Raw genomic sequence first — 18,646 nt, forward strand, 5'->3', positions numbered from 1 at the left:
CTCTCGCGGAGACCTTTCCAGGAAGCCCTAGATTGTGAGGATTGAGTGAGTAGAACTGAAGCTATGATCCAAGGAACACAAACAAATGCAGAATTTTGAAATTTTCCTGTGGCTCTTAAAGGGTTAAAAAATAAAAAGTAATAATAATAATAATAATAATCGAGTCCTGGTGGTAACAGTCAATTTTTTCTTCAGACTTTTCCCGTTTGTCTCTTTCCCTCAAACCAGTTAATATTTTATGACTTGGGGCTCCCCGCGTGCTAGTTTGTACGTGAAGTGTGTGGGTTACAGTGAGGGCTGCGTCCACCCGCCTGTGTGGATTCATAGGAAGTGTGAGTTACGAAGTCTGAAGAAAATGTTGAACGGCCTCTGCTGGGATGACGACTACACCATAGCTCAGTGGTTAGAGCATCGCTGGCTACAAGCGAAGGTTTGAGTCCTGGTGGTGACAGTTAATTTTCTTCAGACTTTTCCCGTTTGTCTCTTTCCCTCAAACCAGTTAAAATAATAATAATAATAATTTGAAAGTAGGACGGAGGCAGAAAATATTACAAAAAAATGTATTATCTACGCATGCATCTACGCAAGAGTCACCACCAGCCAATTAGGACATGTGTTTTCGTTCCCTTCTTGTCAAAATACTACAGGGAATGATGGAAATAAGCTAAAAGACTACAACTATAAGAAAAAGAAGTTCAGAAATATATCACTCCAATTATGTGTAGAAGTGACACGAAAAAATAGATGTGAAGAATAAAGAAAACAGCATGCAAATCCAATAAGTGACAAAAACGTAGTGACAAGAAAAAGAGAGAAATATCAAGAGATCTATATATCTATAATTGAGTATTTCGCTCCTGCTCTTGTAGCAGTTGAGCACTCTTGCGTGGGGTAGTGCCTTTGCTGTTTGCGTTATGCAGAGCTCACTGACTTGTCAGTTTGAGCACTCTGGCAAGGTACGTTCGGGCCTGATTGGAAATTTTATTTCCATTGCTATCAGGTTCGGCCTCATTTTCTCTGTGCTGCGCTGATGAGTTCAAAAAGAACGAAACAGCATGCTGTCCGCAGATTGAGTATTTCGCTCCTGCTCTTGTAGCAGTTGAGCACTCTTGCGTGGGGTAGTGCCTTTGCTGTTTGCGTTATGCAGAGCTCACTGACTTGTCAGTTTGAGCACTCTGGCAAGGTACGTTCGGGCCTGATTGGAAATTTTTATTTCCATTGCTATCAGGTTCGGCCTCATTTTCTCTGTGCTGCGCTGATGAGTTCAAAAAGAACGAAACAGCATGCTGTCCGCAGATTGAGTATATATCTATAATATATCTATATCAAGAGATTCGCAAGCGGCAATATCGGAGGTGACAACGGCCAAGTCGTCGGGTCAGGGAAACGGTACCTCGGCAATCAAGTGTCACCTGTCGGGCAGTGCTAGTTGTCGTGAGTGGTATTCCGATGATGTATTCTCTGTTTTGTCGCGTGGTAGGTCTTTGTTACATCTTGCCGCGTTGGAAGCTTTGTACATACGTAAGTTAGACCCTGAGCTTTGTGTTCAGAAGGAGAATGTGTTGTCTTTGCAGTTGTTTGGCACTGTTCGTCGTGAAGGTGCGAAATAGATCTCTTGATATTTCTCTCTTTTTCTTGTCATTTTTGACCCACCCAAGTTGGGTGGTGTGGTGCTTTGCTGCTTCGAATTGTAGTTAGACCGCTTTGTCAAATCGCCTACTGGTCTCGTCATCGTCCAGTGACAATCGACATTCTTTGTTCAGTTGGGACTGTAGCTTGTGCTCGTTTTCGTTGCGCTTGCCTTCCCCTCTTTGGTCTTTCCATAACCTTGAACCTTACAAGTTGGAAGGCTGTCGGTTAGCGCTACGCAAATGTGTTGAAGCTAGGTGTCAGGACGTCGAAAATCTCTCAGTACTCTGTCAGTTGTGTGCCTAATTGTTGCACTTTCTGACTGTATATAGTATCTAGTTACAGTGGTGGAGAGTTACTCTTAACTCGTTTCCATATGTCCTTTTCCTTTCTACTTTTATTATTGGCTCAAAAACCGAGTTTCAAATTGCACACCTGATGAGCCGTCACGAACCATATGGCGAAACGTACGTCGTGTGAAACAACTTGTTTTGTAGTCAACTAGTCCATCACAATGTCATGCATGAGGAGTACTGTAGGAGTTTAGATTTCGGCTTGTAGAATTCGTTCTCGCAAAGCTTCCCCCTTCTTAACTTATCTTTGATATTTTTGACCCACCCAAGTTGGGTGGTGTGCTGCTTTGCTGCTTCAAATTGTAGTTAGACCGCTTTGTCAAATCGCCTACTGGTCTCGTCATCGTCCAGTGACAATCGACATTCTTTGTTCAGTTGGGACTGTTGCTTGTGCTCGTTTTCGTTGCGCTTGCCTTCCCCTCTTTGGTCTTTCCATAACCTTGAACCTTACAAGTTAGAAGGCTGTCGGTTAGCGCTACGGAAATGTGTTGAAGCTAGGTGTCAGGACGTCGAATGTCTCAGTACTCTGTCAGTTTTGTGCCTAGTTGTTGCACTTTCTGACTGTATATAGTATCTAGTTACAGTGGTGGAGAGTTACTTTTTCTAAAACTCGTTTCCATATGTTCTTTTCCTTTCTACTTTTATTATTGGCTCAATACCCGAGTTTCAAATAATAATAATAATAACGAGAGTTAATTGGAACATTGAAATTGGTGGCACAAGTTATGCGATCGAGTCCAGCAGCTAAACCAGATATTGTACAGTCACACGTGCACAATCTAGCACAAAACTGACAAGGAGTACTGAGACATTCCACAGCATGAACGTCAGCTTGAGCACTGCTCGATGGCGCTAACCAATGGCCTTCCAACTTGGAAGGTTCATGGATATTAGTGCTAAGTACAAAGAGTGTTGTGCTAGATTGTGCACGTCTGACTGTTCAAAATCTGGTTTAGTTCGTGGACTCGATCGCATAACTTGTGCCCACAATTTCAATGTTACAATTAATATTTTTTCTTGGCTCGCCATCTGAGTTCTTAATAGAAATGATAGCAGCACTAAACAACAAAACACCTCCAGTACAAACTACAAATTGGGCATGGAGCGATGCATGCATTGCCTCCCAGAGTGCAGCCCTGGCTACCTGCAATCTGCAATACTACTCGAACCCCGCTGACCGGTTCAGCCAGTGACCTCATTATGGAACTTCTGGAACAGTCTATGTTTCAAATCTTTATAGCACCTTCCGCTCGGCAAACCCGAACGAAAGCACCACTCCCTGCTCAATACACAGTGTTTTTGGGGAATCATCATGAAAAGTGCCATCAGATTGTGCCTGACGACAGTTTGGAGGAAGAGCGGTGAAAAACAAAAACAGTCCACAAAATGATTTTTTAGGCCTGTCCTTTTTTTAAGGAGGGGGGGGGTGTGGTGCTGACTCGAAAGCAGCCTATTTTGGGTTTGGCCTTAGGTTCAAGTACATTGACTATGCTAATATCATTAAAACTGTGAACAGTACCATTCGGCTGTTTCCTTTTTAAGAAGTACATAAAACTGTCCTCTTCCATGCTCTATAAAGCCGACCATCGCTAGTATTGTCTATGCTGTTCAAGAAATAGATTATTCGTCGGAGGAAAGCAAATAAGCACACGAAGCGCAGAAGCCTTATAGTGATTAACAACTTCGCAAGCAAGTCCTTATAACCTGCATTTCAACGGTCCGAGCATAGACAAAATAGCACTTTTTAAAGATAGCGCTTGTGGCACTTGTGGCGCTGTTGGTGCTTGGTAATCGCCATTGTGTTTGGCTTGAAAAGTAATGATACGAATGGCCTAGTCGAAACTGTATGGCTTCTACGCTTTGTGTGCTGATGTTCAAGAAATGGATCAATTCTAGCCTTACTATTGATGTATGCATTCACTCCGGGGTCGGCGTCGGAAAATTTTGTCTCATAGTTGAGTGGATACTTTGCTCTGCATAACCTGGGATCCCTGACAATCCTGTTATTTGCAATGTATCTGTACATTAAAAAAAACAGTTGACAGAGTTGTTGCGGAGCGCAAAGGCCTGACAATGTAAAACAATTACCACAACAGAAAGGTTCGATTCATCTTTGCAATTATATCCACAGGATCATTATCCTGCCACTAGGAACAAGCCCACGCTCTTTGAGCAAAAACATGAAATCTAAAGCCGGCGTGTCCACAAAACGAAACATGCCCTTGTCATGTCCAAATCGTGAATTCGCGACAGGATTGAGAAAACGAAGAATTTTAAAAGCTAATTAATGGGCAATTTTTGGCTCGCCATCCAAGTTTTAATAGGCGAAATCAAGTAGCGTGCTCTACTGTCCGAAGAGTTCTCAATACCCATACAGGTCCTCCCTCATTGTAACGAGTCCGAAAATTCACCAGCTTGACACCCATTATTGCAATGCTAGGGGTGTTCAAAATGAGAAAATCAATATATTAGGGTATGTAATTGGACACTTTAGAGGACCCCGACTGATTCTTTGATGGAGAGGGCTTGAAAGCCCAGGAGCCCTCGTTTTGCTTTGTTTTACCTAGGTCGTCATGTGTGTTGTTCGAACTGAAAGAACGTTTTTTTTACAATAGAAAAACAAGTGCCCGATAATCGTATTGCAAAAGACATTTCTATCAGTTTGAGCAACACTGATGACAATCCAGGTATAAACAAAGCGTAGCCAGGGCTATGCCATCAGTATGTGTGGCATGTGTTGTGAGCTGCCCTTTGGATGGAACACTTGTCAGCGTATTGTAGGTTCGGCTAGGTCCCATAGGTCAGATGGTTAGAGAATACTCATGACAAGCAAGGTTCCGGGTTCGCATCCTTGTGGGTGTGGCATTATTATTTTCTCTTTTCAGGCAGTTGACTTCCCCGACTGATCCTCGAGGACGCTTGAAGATCGATGCATTGCTCTTCCCAGAAGGTTTTGAACTGTCCTTGTTCATCACATCCAATTTTCGTCATCTGTTACGCTGGTTCTCTTGATTGAGATTCTGAAACTATTGAAACTGCTCTGCCTGTTTAGAATGTAGAGCTTAGTATTTTAGGAGACAAGGATTAGAATTAGAGTTATTTCCTAGAAAACTTACACCCTCTTACTGACAGGGGAGTTGGCCTTTATCAATGCTGGCTTGGGAGCTTGCACATCATTGTGAACCTGATGAAGACAATTTGCCGAAACGTTGAAATGAGAAATGAGTTGAACTATTCCAGTGGAAGAGAGCGTGTGGGTTCTACTCTTAACTGAAATATGAAACTGCAGGAAGCCTGCCCACTTTTAGTTAACTTACAAAGTTTCAGGTACGGTCCCAAAAAGAGCCTCTGGTAAGGTAGCAAGTGTGTTGTTTGCCAAATTCCTGGAAGAATTGAAGACAGCAAAGTACGTTTCATATTGATCACTCAGGGAGAGCTGTGGTAAAGGTAAAGTAAATAACCGTGTCCGTTCCCAAACGGTGGTAGCTTGTGATAATTTGCACCAGTTCCAATTGCGCAAATTTCACACCCGCCAGATATAGCTCACGTCAAAGAAAAAGAGATAAAGCGGCCACTTTGCAAACAGCTTTTTCAAGATGCAGGCACAATGTTACAAAATTGGGATTATTTATATAAAGAAGGAGAAGGAAAAATGGTACGAATCGATGGTAGCCATCTTAACCTGCCTAAAGTCAGTAAGCAGTATCTTTCTTCAGCAACCTTTGGAAATAGGGAGGGAACCACAACAGAATATGACCAGGTGGAAGTTTGGGTTCAGTGTCATGATGGACCTATGCACCTCCTCAAAGCTTGTGTGTTGCCAGAATTAATTGCACCAATCAAGAGCGTAGAATTGGCAAAGCGGTACCCAGTCCTGCAATTCTTGATCCTTGCCGAACAGTTGGCCTCTTCATCTGGCTCATTGCCCATAGACATACTAGTGGGTTGCGATCATTACTATCACATTGTGGGTCCAGACTGCTTGGAACTTCCAGGGGGACTTGTCCTCCTGCAGTTTTCCCTCGACTTTATTATGCACTGTCACGGTATCCGCATCAGGTACGTCAGAGGGTCCGTCATGTCTCGCAATACAAAGTTGCAGCGATGAAGATCCCTCTACGGACTTCCAGAAATGGGCAGCAGAAGAGTTCAACATCCCAGACCACGTTGCCAACGCAACCAAACCTCACCCACATTCAAACCATTGCCAAGCAGAAGCACTAAGAAAACTTTACCCTGGAACCCCCCCCCCCCCCCCCTGGATCCGCCACTGCAAGCTCCTCGACTCTCTATGTCCACGCAGCCTCTACCTGATCGACTATCAAGCGGCACAATCAAGAACGCCACCGTCCTCCGGATTCAAAGTCTCAGCAACCACACAATAAAAAAAACGTTGCTCATCAAAAACCAAAAAGAAGAGGTGTTGAAACACCTGCTTTCTATGTTTATTAATGGTTTCGTTTGTTCTACTCTTTAGTGCTTGTCTTTAGTCTGTGTGCCTGTGGTGTGTCCAGAATCATGTCGAAGCAGCCAGGAGAGGCCGCAACTCGCCCTCTCCCCCCCCCCCCCCCCAGCAGCAAGAAAACAGATCATGCAAGACTGCTGTGTATACACCATTGGCAGCAGCGAGACTACCCTGAGGTTGTCGACTGATTGGCATCACATAAGCCTCATCTGCTGATCGACAATCTCAACAACGTATCCACTGATAAAGACAGTATCAGAGAAAAACACATTACTGGACAATGACGAGACCAGTACGACCACCCAAGTTGGGTGGTGTGCTGCTTTGCTGCTTCGAATTGTAGTTAGACCGCTTTGTCAAATATCGTACTGGTCTCGTCATTGTCCAGTAACAATCGACATTCTTTGTTCCGTTGGGACTATAGCTTTTGCTCGTTTTCGTTGCGCTTGCCTTCCCCTCTTTGGTCTTTCCATATCCTTGAACCTTCCAAGTTGGAAGGCTGTCGGTTAGCGCTACGAAGATGTGTTGAAGGGTGTCAGGACGTCGAATGTCTCAGTACTCTGTCAGTTTTGTGCCTAGTTATTGCACTTTCTGACTGCATATAGTATCATGTTACAGTGATGGAGAGTTACTCTTAACTCGTAATTATGTCCTTTTCTCTTTTACATTTATTTATGGCTCAACATCCGAGTTTCAAAGACAGTATCATCCATCATTATGAAAATTGGACAAAGTTGGACGAGGTATCTTCTATTGCAGAACCACGATGTATTTGCTCTTCATTCTAATGACCATGGGTGCTGTGATCCTTGCGCCACATGAGATCGACACAGGTGATCATTCGCCTGTCAAACAACAAACGTACCTTGTTCCGTTCCGTCGTCGTGAGCAGCTCCAGAATATCTTCAATGACCTTCTGCAGAAAGTTGTCATTACTACCTCTGCGAGCCTGTGGGCTTCGTTTGTTGTCCTCCTGCCCAAGAAAGATGGCTCTTTGTGTCTCTGTGTTGACTATCGCCGGTTCAACAAGATCATCACAGCTGACGCATATCCGCTTCCTCGGGTCGACGATAGCCTAGATGCATTCTCTGGCTCTCAGTTATTCTCGACACTTGACCTTGCTAGTGTCTACTGGCAAAGCACAATCCGCCCTCAAGACCAAGCTAAGACAGCCTTCGTGACACCCCGTGGGTTGTACACGTTCACAGTTCTTCCTATGGGTTGCTGCAATGGGCCTGCCACATTTCAGCGTTTGATGCAAATGATCCTAAATAATCTCCTTACCAGTCATGATCCCGTCTGCCGTGTGTTTTTTGATGACATTGACCTTGAGTCAGCCACTGTTAGCCTAGGCTCGGATGGCCTCCGGTCCGCTTTCACGTGTCTTCGTCGGTACAACCTCAAGCTTCGGCTTGAAAAATGCGCTTTCCTGCAGCCCCACACTAAGTTCCTTGGCATGGACATCAGTGTCGATGGTATTCACACCTCAGCTTCGAAGGTTCATGATATAGTTCACTCGGCATGTGCCGACATCTGTTCGTGAAGTGCGTGGTTTTCTCGGCCTTGATGTTATTACTGGAAATTTGTTCCACACTTCACGCAAGCTGCCACCCCACTTGCTTCACTCACTAAGAAAAATGCGAAGTTTTCCTGGGTTCCTGCTTGACAGGCTGCTTTCTGTGTACTGAAAAACGCCTGTCATCTGCGCCTGTGCTTGCCCAGCCTGACTACTCGTCTGTTGCCGCTCCCTTCATCCTTGATGTTGATGCCAGTGATTTTGGTGTGCGCGGTGTGCTCTCTCAGGTACAAGATGGCCATGAGTGTGTGATTTCCTACGGTAGTGCTATTCTCAACACCGCCCAAAGTAACTACTCCACTACAGAGAAGGAACTCCTTGCATTTGTTCAGTTTGCTGATGTGTTCCGCTACTACCTAGTTGTGCGCACTGATCATGCTGCTCTCAAATGGCTCCATCCGCTCAAGGAACCACGCGGTCCTCGTGCCCTTTGGTTAGAACAACTTGCTGAACTCGGGTTCACTGTTATTCATCGCCCTGGCCGTCAACATTGCAATGCTGATGCTCTGTCTCGCCATCCTCCCGAGTCTGTTGCCACCACTGGCCGCCAGTCACCGCCTGACTAGTCGTCACCAACCGCACCAGCAGCTCCTGCTCCTGCTTGTGATCCTGTACCCACAGTACCGAAACCTGCACCAGAGTCCTGGCTGCCACGCTTTACTGCTGCTGTGCTGCTTGCTGCGCAAAAAGAGGATTCTGATTTGTCGATTGTGTTAGGCTGGCATGACTCTAGTCACAGGGGCGTCACCCGTGGGGGGCACGGGGGCGCGTGCACCCCCTAAAAAATTCGTCCTTTTTTTGCAACTCCTGGTGATGAAAAGTGTAGTGCTGGTAGAATCTACTAATAAACTGCATGCACGCGGCGTGCTGGGTGTTTGTTTGAAACAGAAGAAATAAATAATTCAGTGTGGTCGCAAGTAAGTTAGTCAGGTCACCACACTTGAAGAGTCTTTGGAGCTGTTTCCTCTCAAAATGTCGTCTTCTCGAAAAAGGAAAGCGTCTGGCCAGCTCACTATCAGCAATTTTTTTCAGAGGAATGCGAACCCTGAAGTGAGGCAAGGCGACGAAGCCATTCCTGTTGCAGCTGGGCCAGGGGAATCGGACGATGAGGCACCTGACGAAGAAGCCGGCACGCAGTCCTGTTGAAGCGGAACCTGTTGTCCAGGTTGAAGAGGAACCGGTTGTCCAGGTCGACAACGACATTGCCGCTGCTGAGGATTTTGATTTGGAAAATTCCAAATGGTCTAGGGACCGGCGGATTCTGCTAGAAAAGGTGGCAGATTCTGCTCAAAAAGCAGTGAAATTGGCAGAACCATACAAACCTTATGGCGGGCAATTCCTCAAATTCTGCTCCATTTTTTATCCACATACCAAACCGGCATGAAAATTAACAGAAAAAGTGCCGAATTCTGCCAATTTTTCTGCCGGCAGAATCTGCCGGGCCCTAAACTGTCCCCGGGGAAAATTGCGGAAAAAATCGCAAAAAACGCGGGGAAAAAACGCGGCATAATATGGCATAATTTGCTGTGAATTCGCGGTAAATATGCGGTAAATATGCGGTGAATAATATTGATGTGCGGCAATTTTCAGTGAGTATGTAGTGAAATCAATCAGTTACAAGTCGCTGGTGTAAGCACTCGTCATATTGGAGTAAAAATCCGCCACGATTAGACAGTGCTGACCGAACAGTGCACTGTGTGTACGTGTAGTGCAACAAAAATGTTCAAAAAACGCGGGAAAATCGCGGAAAACGCGGTCTTTAAAAAAATCGCAAAAAAACGCGGAAAACAACGCGGCCGCGGGATCGCAAATTTCCCGGGGACAGCCTAAAATGGTCCACATTATTATTATTATATGATGCAGTGCTATTAATAGTAATATAATAATTATTATTCTTTCAAGTTTGTTATCATGCCATCATGGCCGGGTAAAATTCCTGTGCAAAATTTTCCTGTGCACCCCCTCCCCTGTGAAGGGGTCCAGTGACGCCCCAGTGTTTATTTCTCCCCCTGCACACACATCAACTGCCTCTAGCCGTGAGGTTCGCCGCTATACTTCTGAAATTCATTTGCTTTCCCTACGTGATGGTGTTTTGTATCGCACAGACCCATCTGCTGATTTTGTTTGGCAAATAGCTGTTCCGTTCGCTTTCCAAGCTGATATTCTATCTGCAGTGCACGCCGATGTTAGTGGTGGTCATCTCGGTGCGACAATGACCATTGACAAGGCCAAATGCCGTTTCTTCTGGCCAGGTATGTCAGCTGATTTGTGCGCATTTGTAGCTAGTTGCCAAGGGTGCATATCCGGTAAGAGCACCATGTCTGGCTGATCACCATTGCAGCCCATGCGGGCTGGCTTTCCTAACTAGATCGTTGCTATGGATCTCGTTGGACCACTTGTTGCAAAAGAAGGATCCACGAGCGGGATTTGAATCCAGCACCCCTGTCTCTCCGGGACAGTGCCCTACTGATTAGGCTACCGGGGATCACACACACTCATGGGTCCTTCTTGCTACACTGCTCCCTTCCCCAACAGGCTGTGTCCTCACGCCGTACCTACTCGCGGGAGGTACGATGGGTCGTGGGTTCGAGCCATTGCCAGGCGCCAATGTTGCAAAAGAAGGATCCACGAGCGGTTTCTACTTCTAGTCTTACCTTCACTTGAGTCTTTCAGTATACTATGACTCTGTATGAGTTCTGTGCTACCTAAGTTGTCTTTTCGTGCAATATTATTCCCTGAGACTACTAGTTGTGTTTTGAGTCGGAGAGATTGAACCTGGTTTGCCTTGTCACTCGGTCACGTATTACATTACTGCTCGCTGCTCATGTAATCATGCCTCACTACAACTACACCAAAGACTTATCAGAGGTTTTTTCAAGACTCAGTTTTTTGTCACCATAGATGTGAGAAAGTTCTATTTTTTGTTCAAACAAGTGCACCACAGTTGAGGTAAGTCTAAATGAACAGATTTGACGTAGTGGAAACCATTATTTGTTTGCAGAATACTCACACGGTGTTGAGATTTAGGTTACTTTGAAAAAGACCAGGAGGCAGCGTTGTAAGACTGTTATTCTGAAGATGCCTGGATGAAACAAATCAATAACATAATATACCAAATAATCGGCAGGGAGGAAACGAGAGAGTTTGAAAGTGCAGGGCCCTACACTATGCTTAGTTGCTTAGCTCATCCTGAGTGTTTTCAGATCTGATGGAAACATATTTGCAATACAATGATGTAGCCGATCAGTTTTACGGTAACTCTGGAGGTGGCGGGACCTCTCTTCTCCCATCTTTTACTCACTGTCTTGGCATTCCTCCCAACGCCGTCTACTCAGACCTTCAACACTGTCACTCTAGCTGCTATTTTTGCTCTTCGGTATAGTCCTCTGTTAGTGACCTCAACATTATATTTATACAACAAAGACGCCCATTAAACACTGAAATCTACTCGATCCTTACATTCCCGGCCCATTATGAGCACACCCAAAAACATTCGAACGATAATGCGACGGCCCTATGCTTACGGACCGTAGTCACCACACACCGAACAAGTTTGGGCATGGAAACTTATTTTCTCCTGCTGGCTGGATGCCTGTTCAGCGGTCTCTTGCTGTCAACGGATCTTTTTACGAAGTCGGCGAGTCACAAAACGACGGGATACTAGCTCCGTTGTTTCTTGTTGTCGGCTGTGCCGTTGGCAGGCACGTCGAGTCTCTAGGCGACATTTCCTACTCTTTGTGTAGGCATTCCTGCCGACCCCTTCTGCTCTTAGACATTCCTGGCCAATTAGCAGCACACCCAAAAACATTCGACGGAAAATGCGATAATACGACTCCGTCTGCCGACGCATGTGAGAATCCCGGCACCACCTGTAGCCAATTTGGAGATGACACCGCTCTGATTTTTATAGCGAGAACTCTTGAAGACTGCAACCGAAACCTACAACAGAGTGTCACAGCAGCTGGAGACTGGCGTCAAAGATGGCACCTGCTAGTTAACACGAAAAAAACAGTCATCCTCCAGTTCTACCAAAATAGCCGTCCCCTGAACAGCTACCCCAGGTCACCCTCAGGAATAGTCCGCTGACCGTAGCACAAAAACACACGCACCTTTCAGCATGACCTCCATTGGACGGAGCACGTTGAATACGTAGTCAAAAATCACTCAAGTCTTTCAATATTCTTTTAAGACTAAGGTCTACACTCACCAGTGATTCTATATCTCACAACTATCAGACATACATACTGTTAGGAACCTCCGCCCGTACAGTATACCCGTTTCGACTAGCTGGCCTGCATGCACCCGTACTACGTCATTCTCACCTTTCTTTCCGTTGGCCTGGGTAGCTACTTGCACACTCATGTTTGCCATAAGTACCCAGGCCCTATATACAGTCAAGGGAATCCCTTGTTCAGGGAATATTCGGTTTAAGTTATACGAAAACTCAGGCGTTGATATGGAGATTGACAAGTACGCACGGTCAAATCGCGCCGTGCGCCCGCCGTGCGCCCGCGGCCCGAAAAAGAGGAAGATGGATGCGCTGCGAAGGCCTCTGTTCTCATTGAAAGAGATGTGGCACAATTTCGATTTGCCCTGAAATATCAGTCCCTCTTTGGGTAACTTTGCGGAGGTAACCCCAAAAGTGCGGAGGTTGTACAGTGTTTTAGCTTGGCCTGTACGGGTTTATGGAGGTTTTGCCCGAAAAATTGAACTCTGCCATGTCGTTCTCGAGAGAGAAGCGACGAGAAGAAGCCCGTTTTGCATTTTCAACATTTTGTCATCATGGGCAAGATATCCACGAAGAAGAGACACTCTGGAGGTTCTCAATACCAGTTTGCGTGCAAGAATCCCTTCCACGATGAGTGGGAATCGCCTCGGCATAGCTCCAAGGATGTTCGGGTTCGCAAGTGTATCCTGGCAGTGTTGTCAGCGCCCTCTGGACGAAAAGTATCTGCAATTTGTAGGAGCTGCGGACGACTGGCTGACTTGAAGGATTTAATCACCAACCACCCTCTGTACTAGCCTCGGAGGGGCGATAGCTATGGGGACTCTGTAGACATGGTAGATGCCAGCGATGATGTTCCTCAGGCTCTCCCAGAGGTAAGCTCCTGCGATGATGTAGCTGATTCTTTTCCGCCTGTCTTCAGCCAGTCCCGAGAAACCTCCTCAGCCTCAAACGAAGTACCGGTAGATAATGTTGAACATGTTGATAGTGTTGAAAATGTTGAAAACGTTGATTCTTTGAAGCGTTTAGAGAGAGTGTTGGTGGCCAAAAACTGTGCGTTGGCTGCATTGTCGAAGATGCATTTGCAGAAGGATAGCAAAATTGAATTACTTGAGAAGGAAATAATTATTATGAAAAAGGAAAGTGTAGGTTCGCTTCTGAGCACCTCGGAAGGGCGCTTGGACTTGCTACATAGGCTGTGTGTGGCTGAGCAGCCGCAGTTCAAAGCAGATGTGTTGAGTGCTGTTGAGTCAGCAAAGTCAAGTAGATCATTGCAGAACTTGCTGTCCATCCCGACGGGTCAGTTCAGCAACAAACCCTACAACAAGTTTGTTGAGCAGTTTGTGACGGGCATGACCTCCAGCACGTTTGCACTTGACCTCTCCGTTGCCGACCGCCGCACAGTTCTTCAAGCGCAAGCCATGGAGTCTCTCTATGCTGCTGCTAATTTGAATTACTGTGCAGAATTCCATGTTTTGCTCCAGGCGATAGTGTACAGCATCACCCAAAGCAAGACAACCCTCGACATTTTTGGTCACCTAGGGTCGGGGGGAGTTATAAGCTCGTGAAAGATTGGTTGGCTGGGTTGGGTGGTAACGAGCTGCAAGTTCCTGAAGGGTTCGTGAGTGCTGGGTTTGACAATGAGCATCGACAACTTAAGTCGTACCTCTCCCGTGGCAGCAATCGTTCCACGTATGAGGTACTGACCAATGTTGTCTATGCCCGTCATTCCCATGTTCCTCCCAAAGAAAAAGGAGATTTCCATTTCCGAAATAGGAAATTTCCAACTGTCACTGAGATTCAGTGTGCAATAGATCAGGTACCGGATCCTCTTGATCAAGAATCTTTGATTAAGCCTCACTTGCTGAGTTTCATGAACAAAAGGATTGAAGCTCTTGTGTCTGAGCAGAGGCTATCAGCTGACCCAGTTGATAGCCATCTTGCATCATTGGAACGAGAAAGACGGTACCTGATCTGCCCTAAATGTTGCACACAGATGGAGCGCAGGCTGCATTTGTGTCCCAATGCGACATGCAGGGTAAATGTTAGGCAGGCCTTACAAGCTGACCAAGGCAAATCAGTGGTGTCGACCGAGCACATCAAAGTCACCAAGCCAGGCACACTAAAGTCAGGCACCGAGTTTGTGTATGTACCGCATGTGGACAGCAGTACCGGTGTTTCGTTAACCAGAGTATCCTCAAAGACCAGTGGTGAAGATGTGCCCCTTGTGTCCCCGGCAGATGTTGGGTTTCTAGAGCCCATTTTTGTCAACCCCAACTCCCATGAAGCTGTTCGCATTGTATTGCGCGATGTTGGGAAGCGTGCAAGGGTAAAACAATGTCTAGGTGACGAGGGGGTGAGGAAATGGCTCACTGTTGTGTGTGACGGCTTGGCATACTCCATCATATTGACTGTGATGGAGGAGGCAAGGCGCGATGCAGCCAAATTGGCTAACCATGAAGCAGGAGTATTGCATGTCGACTCAATGTCGAAGGCTGACCTGAAGAGTGCATGCAGTACAAGGGGCTTGGGTGTAACAGGGAACATGAGTACGTGAGAGGCTGAGGAAGTTTTTAGATGATCTGGTTGAAAAGGGTGAATTGATGCCCCCAACAAACATTCCTGATGGGGAGTTTGATTGGGTACTACTCATTTCAGGTGGCTTGCACTGGGAGATGAACATCATCCAGTGCATTGTCAAGTCTCTGTGGCCATTTGCCTATAAGGAGTTCGATATTAGCCAGGGATATACTTCTCCTATGCAATTGGATTGGGCCTTCAAAGAAAGAAAATGGAAAAAAATTCAAGCATAACGACATAACAGCAGACCAATCGAAACCAGTAAAAGCTTCCTTACCTCAGTCATCGTCCTGCCATGTAGTTGGACAGCCTTTTGACACGGTGGTACAGGCAGCTCTTGTCCAGTCAAACAGGGGTATCCTTGTGGCGACGAACGAAAGAGAGTGTCAGTGTATCTGACTCGTCAGATTGGAACTGTGCTGAACTTTTCTCTTTATCCGCTTTCTGCTTTCATCCCTCGCTCTGATGAAACCGTTCAAACGTCTTACTGGCAGCAATGGCCAGGCATACAAGGGGATCCTTGTGGCGTCGAACGAAAGAGAGTGTACCTGACTGGTCAGATTTGAACTGTGCTGAACTTTTCTCGTTCTGCAATTTCTGCTTTCATCCCGCGCACTGATGAAATGTCTTCACAGAATCACAAAAAGCTTTCCAGATTTGATTTTGAACGTCTCCTTATCCTCCTTGGTTACCTCTAGACAGATTACTGTCAGCAACTGCACAGCAGAACTGGCAGCCATGGCTGAAGTGAAGAAAGGAATGCGCTGCCACGAGGCAAGCAAAACTGAAAATGTGTTTGTTCTCTTTCGGGCACAACACACAGGACGGTGTGACTGGATAAACAGGACTCTTGGACCGTGAATAGGGGACTCGTAGAAAAAGTGTACTCCTTATAGGGGATTGCGCGGCAGAATGAAGCTGATAAAAACTGAGTGGACTCCTGGACTCTGTATAGTGGATTATGGAAAAAATGGACTCTATATAGGGTGCTGGACATCATATAGTGCATGGACTCTATACTGAGTCCTACATATGTTTTGTAAATGAGAGAGAGTGATTTAGCGCGCAGAGTTGATTTGAGCCTAAAGAGAATATTAAAAGATTTTACGGCTTTCTTCAGCACAAAGTCAAGGTGGGCTGACCATCTTAGGTCGTGCTGAAAGATGATGACGAGGTGGGGTTGTTACAGGACATTTGTGAGATGTGCATTGTTGAGCTCTATGCATGGGAGATGGTGAGGGGGTGATTTCCAGTGTAGAAGGTGAGAACTACCGTTTTTGCAGTGTTGATTAGGAGGTGCCAGTGCTCCAACCATCCAGCGGCGGGTGATACACTGCTCTGCAGTTGCTGTTCGCAGTGTGCGGCAGAGCCACTGGAGCAGACAAGGGCTGTGTTCTCAGCAAACTGGCTTCACCTGGTGCTGGCATTCTCGCAATCGGCAGGCAGGTCGATGGTGTACACCAGAAACAGCAGTGGTCATAGGACTGAGCCCTGAGGCGCTACCTACGCCCAATCAAGTGCGCCAAGAACCATCGCAGTTCTGCTTCCTGGTGACACCGTAGTGCTTGAGTTTGGCCATCAGGCCCTGATGCAATACTCGGTCAAGGGTTTGCTCAGGTCAAAAAAGCAGGCTGGAACGTGCTTTCCTGAGTCACGAGCCTCCGAAAATTCATGCACCAGTCGAGCATCAGTGAGGGTGCAAGAAGGTCAGGTCAGGACTTAAGGATCTTTGCTTGCAAGTCATCACTGCCAGTAGCTTTTGTCATGGCTATTGACTATAGGAGCTTACGCACACAGGCAATGGTAACAGGCTTAAAAATTGAAAGGCTGTTCGGAGACATGGGGCCTTGAGGTAGAGTCAAGGCTGGGGGGCGTTGCTGATCATTGACAATGCCTGCAAACACATTACCAATGTCATCCAGGGAGCATTTGGGAAGAGTATGGACTGGCTGCCGTCCGCTCAGCTGATTCAATACACGCCAAGTCTGTCTTGGGTTCTGCGTAGCGTTCACAAATGCCTCGTTGTAATGCTGTTCCTTCAGTGCTCGGCTAGTGCAGGTTCCGCTCAAGATGGTTGACCACCTGCAAGTTGACGATGCCTTCCATTACCTTGGAGAGGATCGAGAGAAGAGACACTGGGCGGTAATTGGCTTAATTAGATTTGGAGTTCTTTTTGAACACTGGCACGACCTGCGCCAACTTCCATCTACATGGCAGGATTCCACATTGGAAGGACAGTTCGAAGAGCTTGGTGACCGCTGGGGCCAGCTCACGAGAGCATTCCTTCAGGACCCGAGTTGGAAGGCCATCAGGGCCAGTGGCTTTGCAAGGGTTGAGCCTGCCATGTAAAGGTTGTCCACCACCCTTTGTCCGTAAGTGCCCCAGACGTGAGCTTGTTGTGGAGCCAGCTCTCAAAGGAGACTCTGGCCCAGTGGAACCGGGCAGCGCAGAGGTTGACAGCCTCAATCAATCAAATCAACCTCACATCACATGACGTTTTTTGGTGGTTGGGCTGGAAAATGCATATACAACTTGCAGTGCGGCAGCTGGGTGTTAAATACACATCATTGTAACCTTTTACATGCGTTGCAGTGTTTTTTTTACCTGGTGCGGTTGGGGCCTAACCAACAGATTTTGAAGTTGTTTTATTCAAGACCAAAAATATAAGAAAATGTTTGTGTGTGCGTATATGTGATGGTGAGTGAAAGAGATTCACGTTATGGCAGCGGGGTCACTACAACTACACCGAAGAGTCTTCAGAGGTATTTCACGCCTCAGTTTCTTGTCACCATAGATGTTAGAATGTTATATATATGTAGGACTCAGAGAGCAGTCACGTCTCGATGACCGATCACGATCCCCGTGACCAATCAAACAGTCACAAATCCCCGAAGAGCAGTCATAAAGTAACACACCAGTTTGAATCCCGATGACCAGTCAGAAACAGCCGCGACTTTCTCTGTGAACGGTCACAGGATCCACGTCAAAATATTACGACTCAACTGCAGGCATTCAGGCGTTCAGCATACTTTTTTTCCTTCACAGGTTTCAGAAGTGAGCAAGAAAGATTTCGATCAACTCTCGATCTCCGCGTAGTTCACTTGTAGCTCGAGTCTGGTGTGTGTGGGCTCCTCTCCAAAACGAAGGGTGGTCGAAAAATCTTGCAGGCTTCAGATAGAATCTCTTTTGAGAGGACATTCTGGCTAGTAGGTTGTGCTATTCATCATATTTGAAGAACAAATTTCGTCGTTCAGAAAAGCTATTTCGGAATATTTTCAGTCATGTAGTTTTTGCATGCCGATCTTGCTAGAGCAGAGACTGACTTCAACTGATCCAGCATGCAAGCAGCACTCGATTTGTGTTTTTGGAGAGGATGGGTGACAAGATTACGGAGTCAAAAGTGGACATCGTCGACGATGCAGAGACGAAAATAATATTTATTATAATGAAGATGGAAATGAAAATACGTTCATTTCCAAGAAGGTACTGAGTACATCAAGCACCTTCGTCTGTGTAGCTCTGTCTTTCTTGTGGAAGACTCCACAGAAAAACAATGTCCAGCTTGTTGAAACTGAAACTGCCTCACAGTTGAAGTCGTTCAGGAAGACATCTATTCAAGACATCATTGATCCATTCTCAAGAACCATCGTAAGAATTTAAATCAAGTCATGTTTATCGATAAGAATGGCGAACTAGACCAGAGAAGTGTGAGTGTCTTGTTTTGACTGCAGGAAACTGTATTTCAATATTCTGGCTCAACGTAGTTCTTACGCAGTTTACTGCTTCGAACACATCTTCATTCCTACTCCCAAAATAAC

At 46.1% G+C, this 18,646-nt stretch overlaps 1 protein-coding gene across 5 annotated transcripts in view; it reads right to left on the reverse strand.

The window, feature by feature from the left end:
• The window catches only part of LOC135825798 (sushi, von Willebrand factor type A, EGF and pentraxin domain-containing protein 1-like), a 579,302-nt gene that overhangs the window by 236,654 nt on the left and 324,002 nt on the right, over nt 1–18,646 (reverse strand). For 4 of the 5 annotated variants that reach the window (XM_065338424.1, XM_065338423.1, XM_065338420.1 and 1 more), the window contains one exon: nt 3,885–4,000. In XM_065338424.1, the coding sequence (XP_065194496.1) occupies nt 3,885–4,000 (116 nt within the window). Of the gene's footprint in view, nt 1–3,884; nt 4,001–5,299; nt 5,366–11,033; nt 11,106–18,646 lie in introns of all 5 variants that reach the window. The other variant, XM_065338421.1, reaches the window with a different exon arrangement.

This window comes from Sycon ciliatum, chromosome 10, assembly GCF_964019385.1.
Source record: "Sycon ciliatum chromosome 10, ocSycCili1.1, whole genome shotgun sequence".
In the NCBI taxonomy this organism is placed as follows: domain Eukaryota; kingdom Metazoa; phylum Porifera; class Calcarea; order Leucosolenida; family Sycettidae; genus Sycon; species Sycon ciliatum.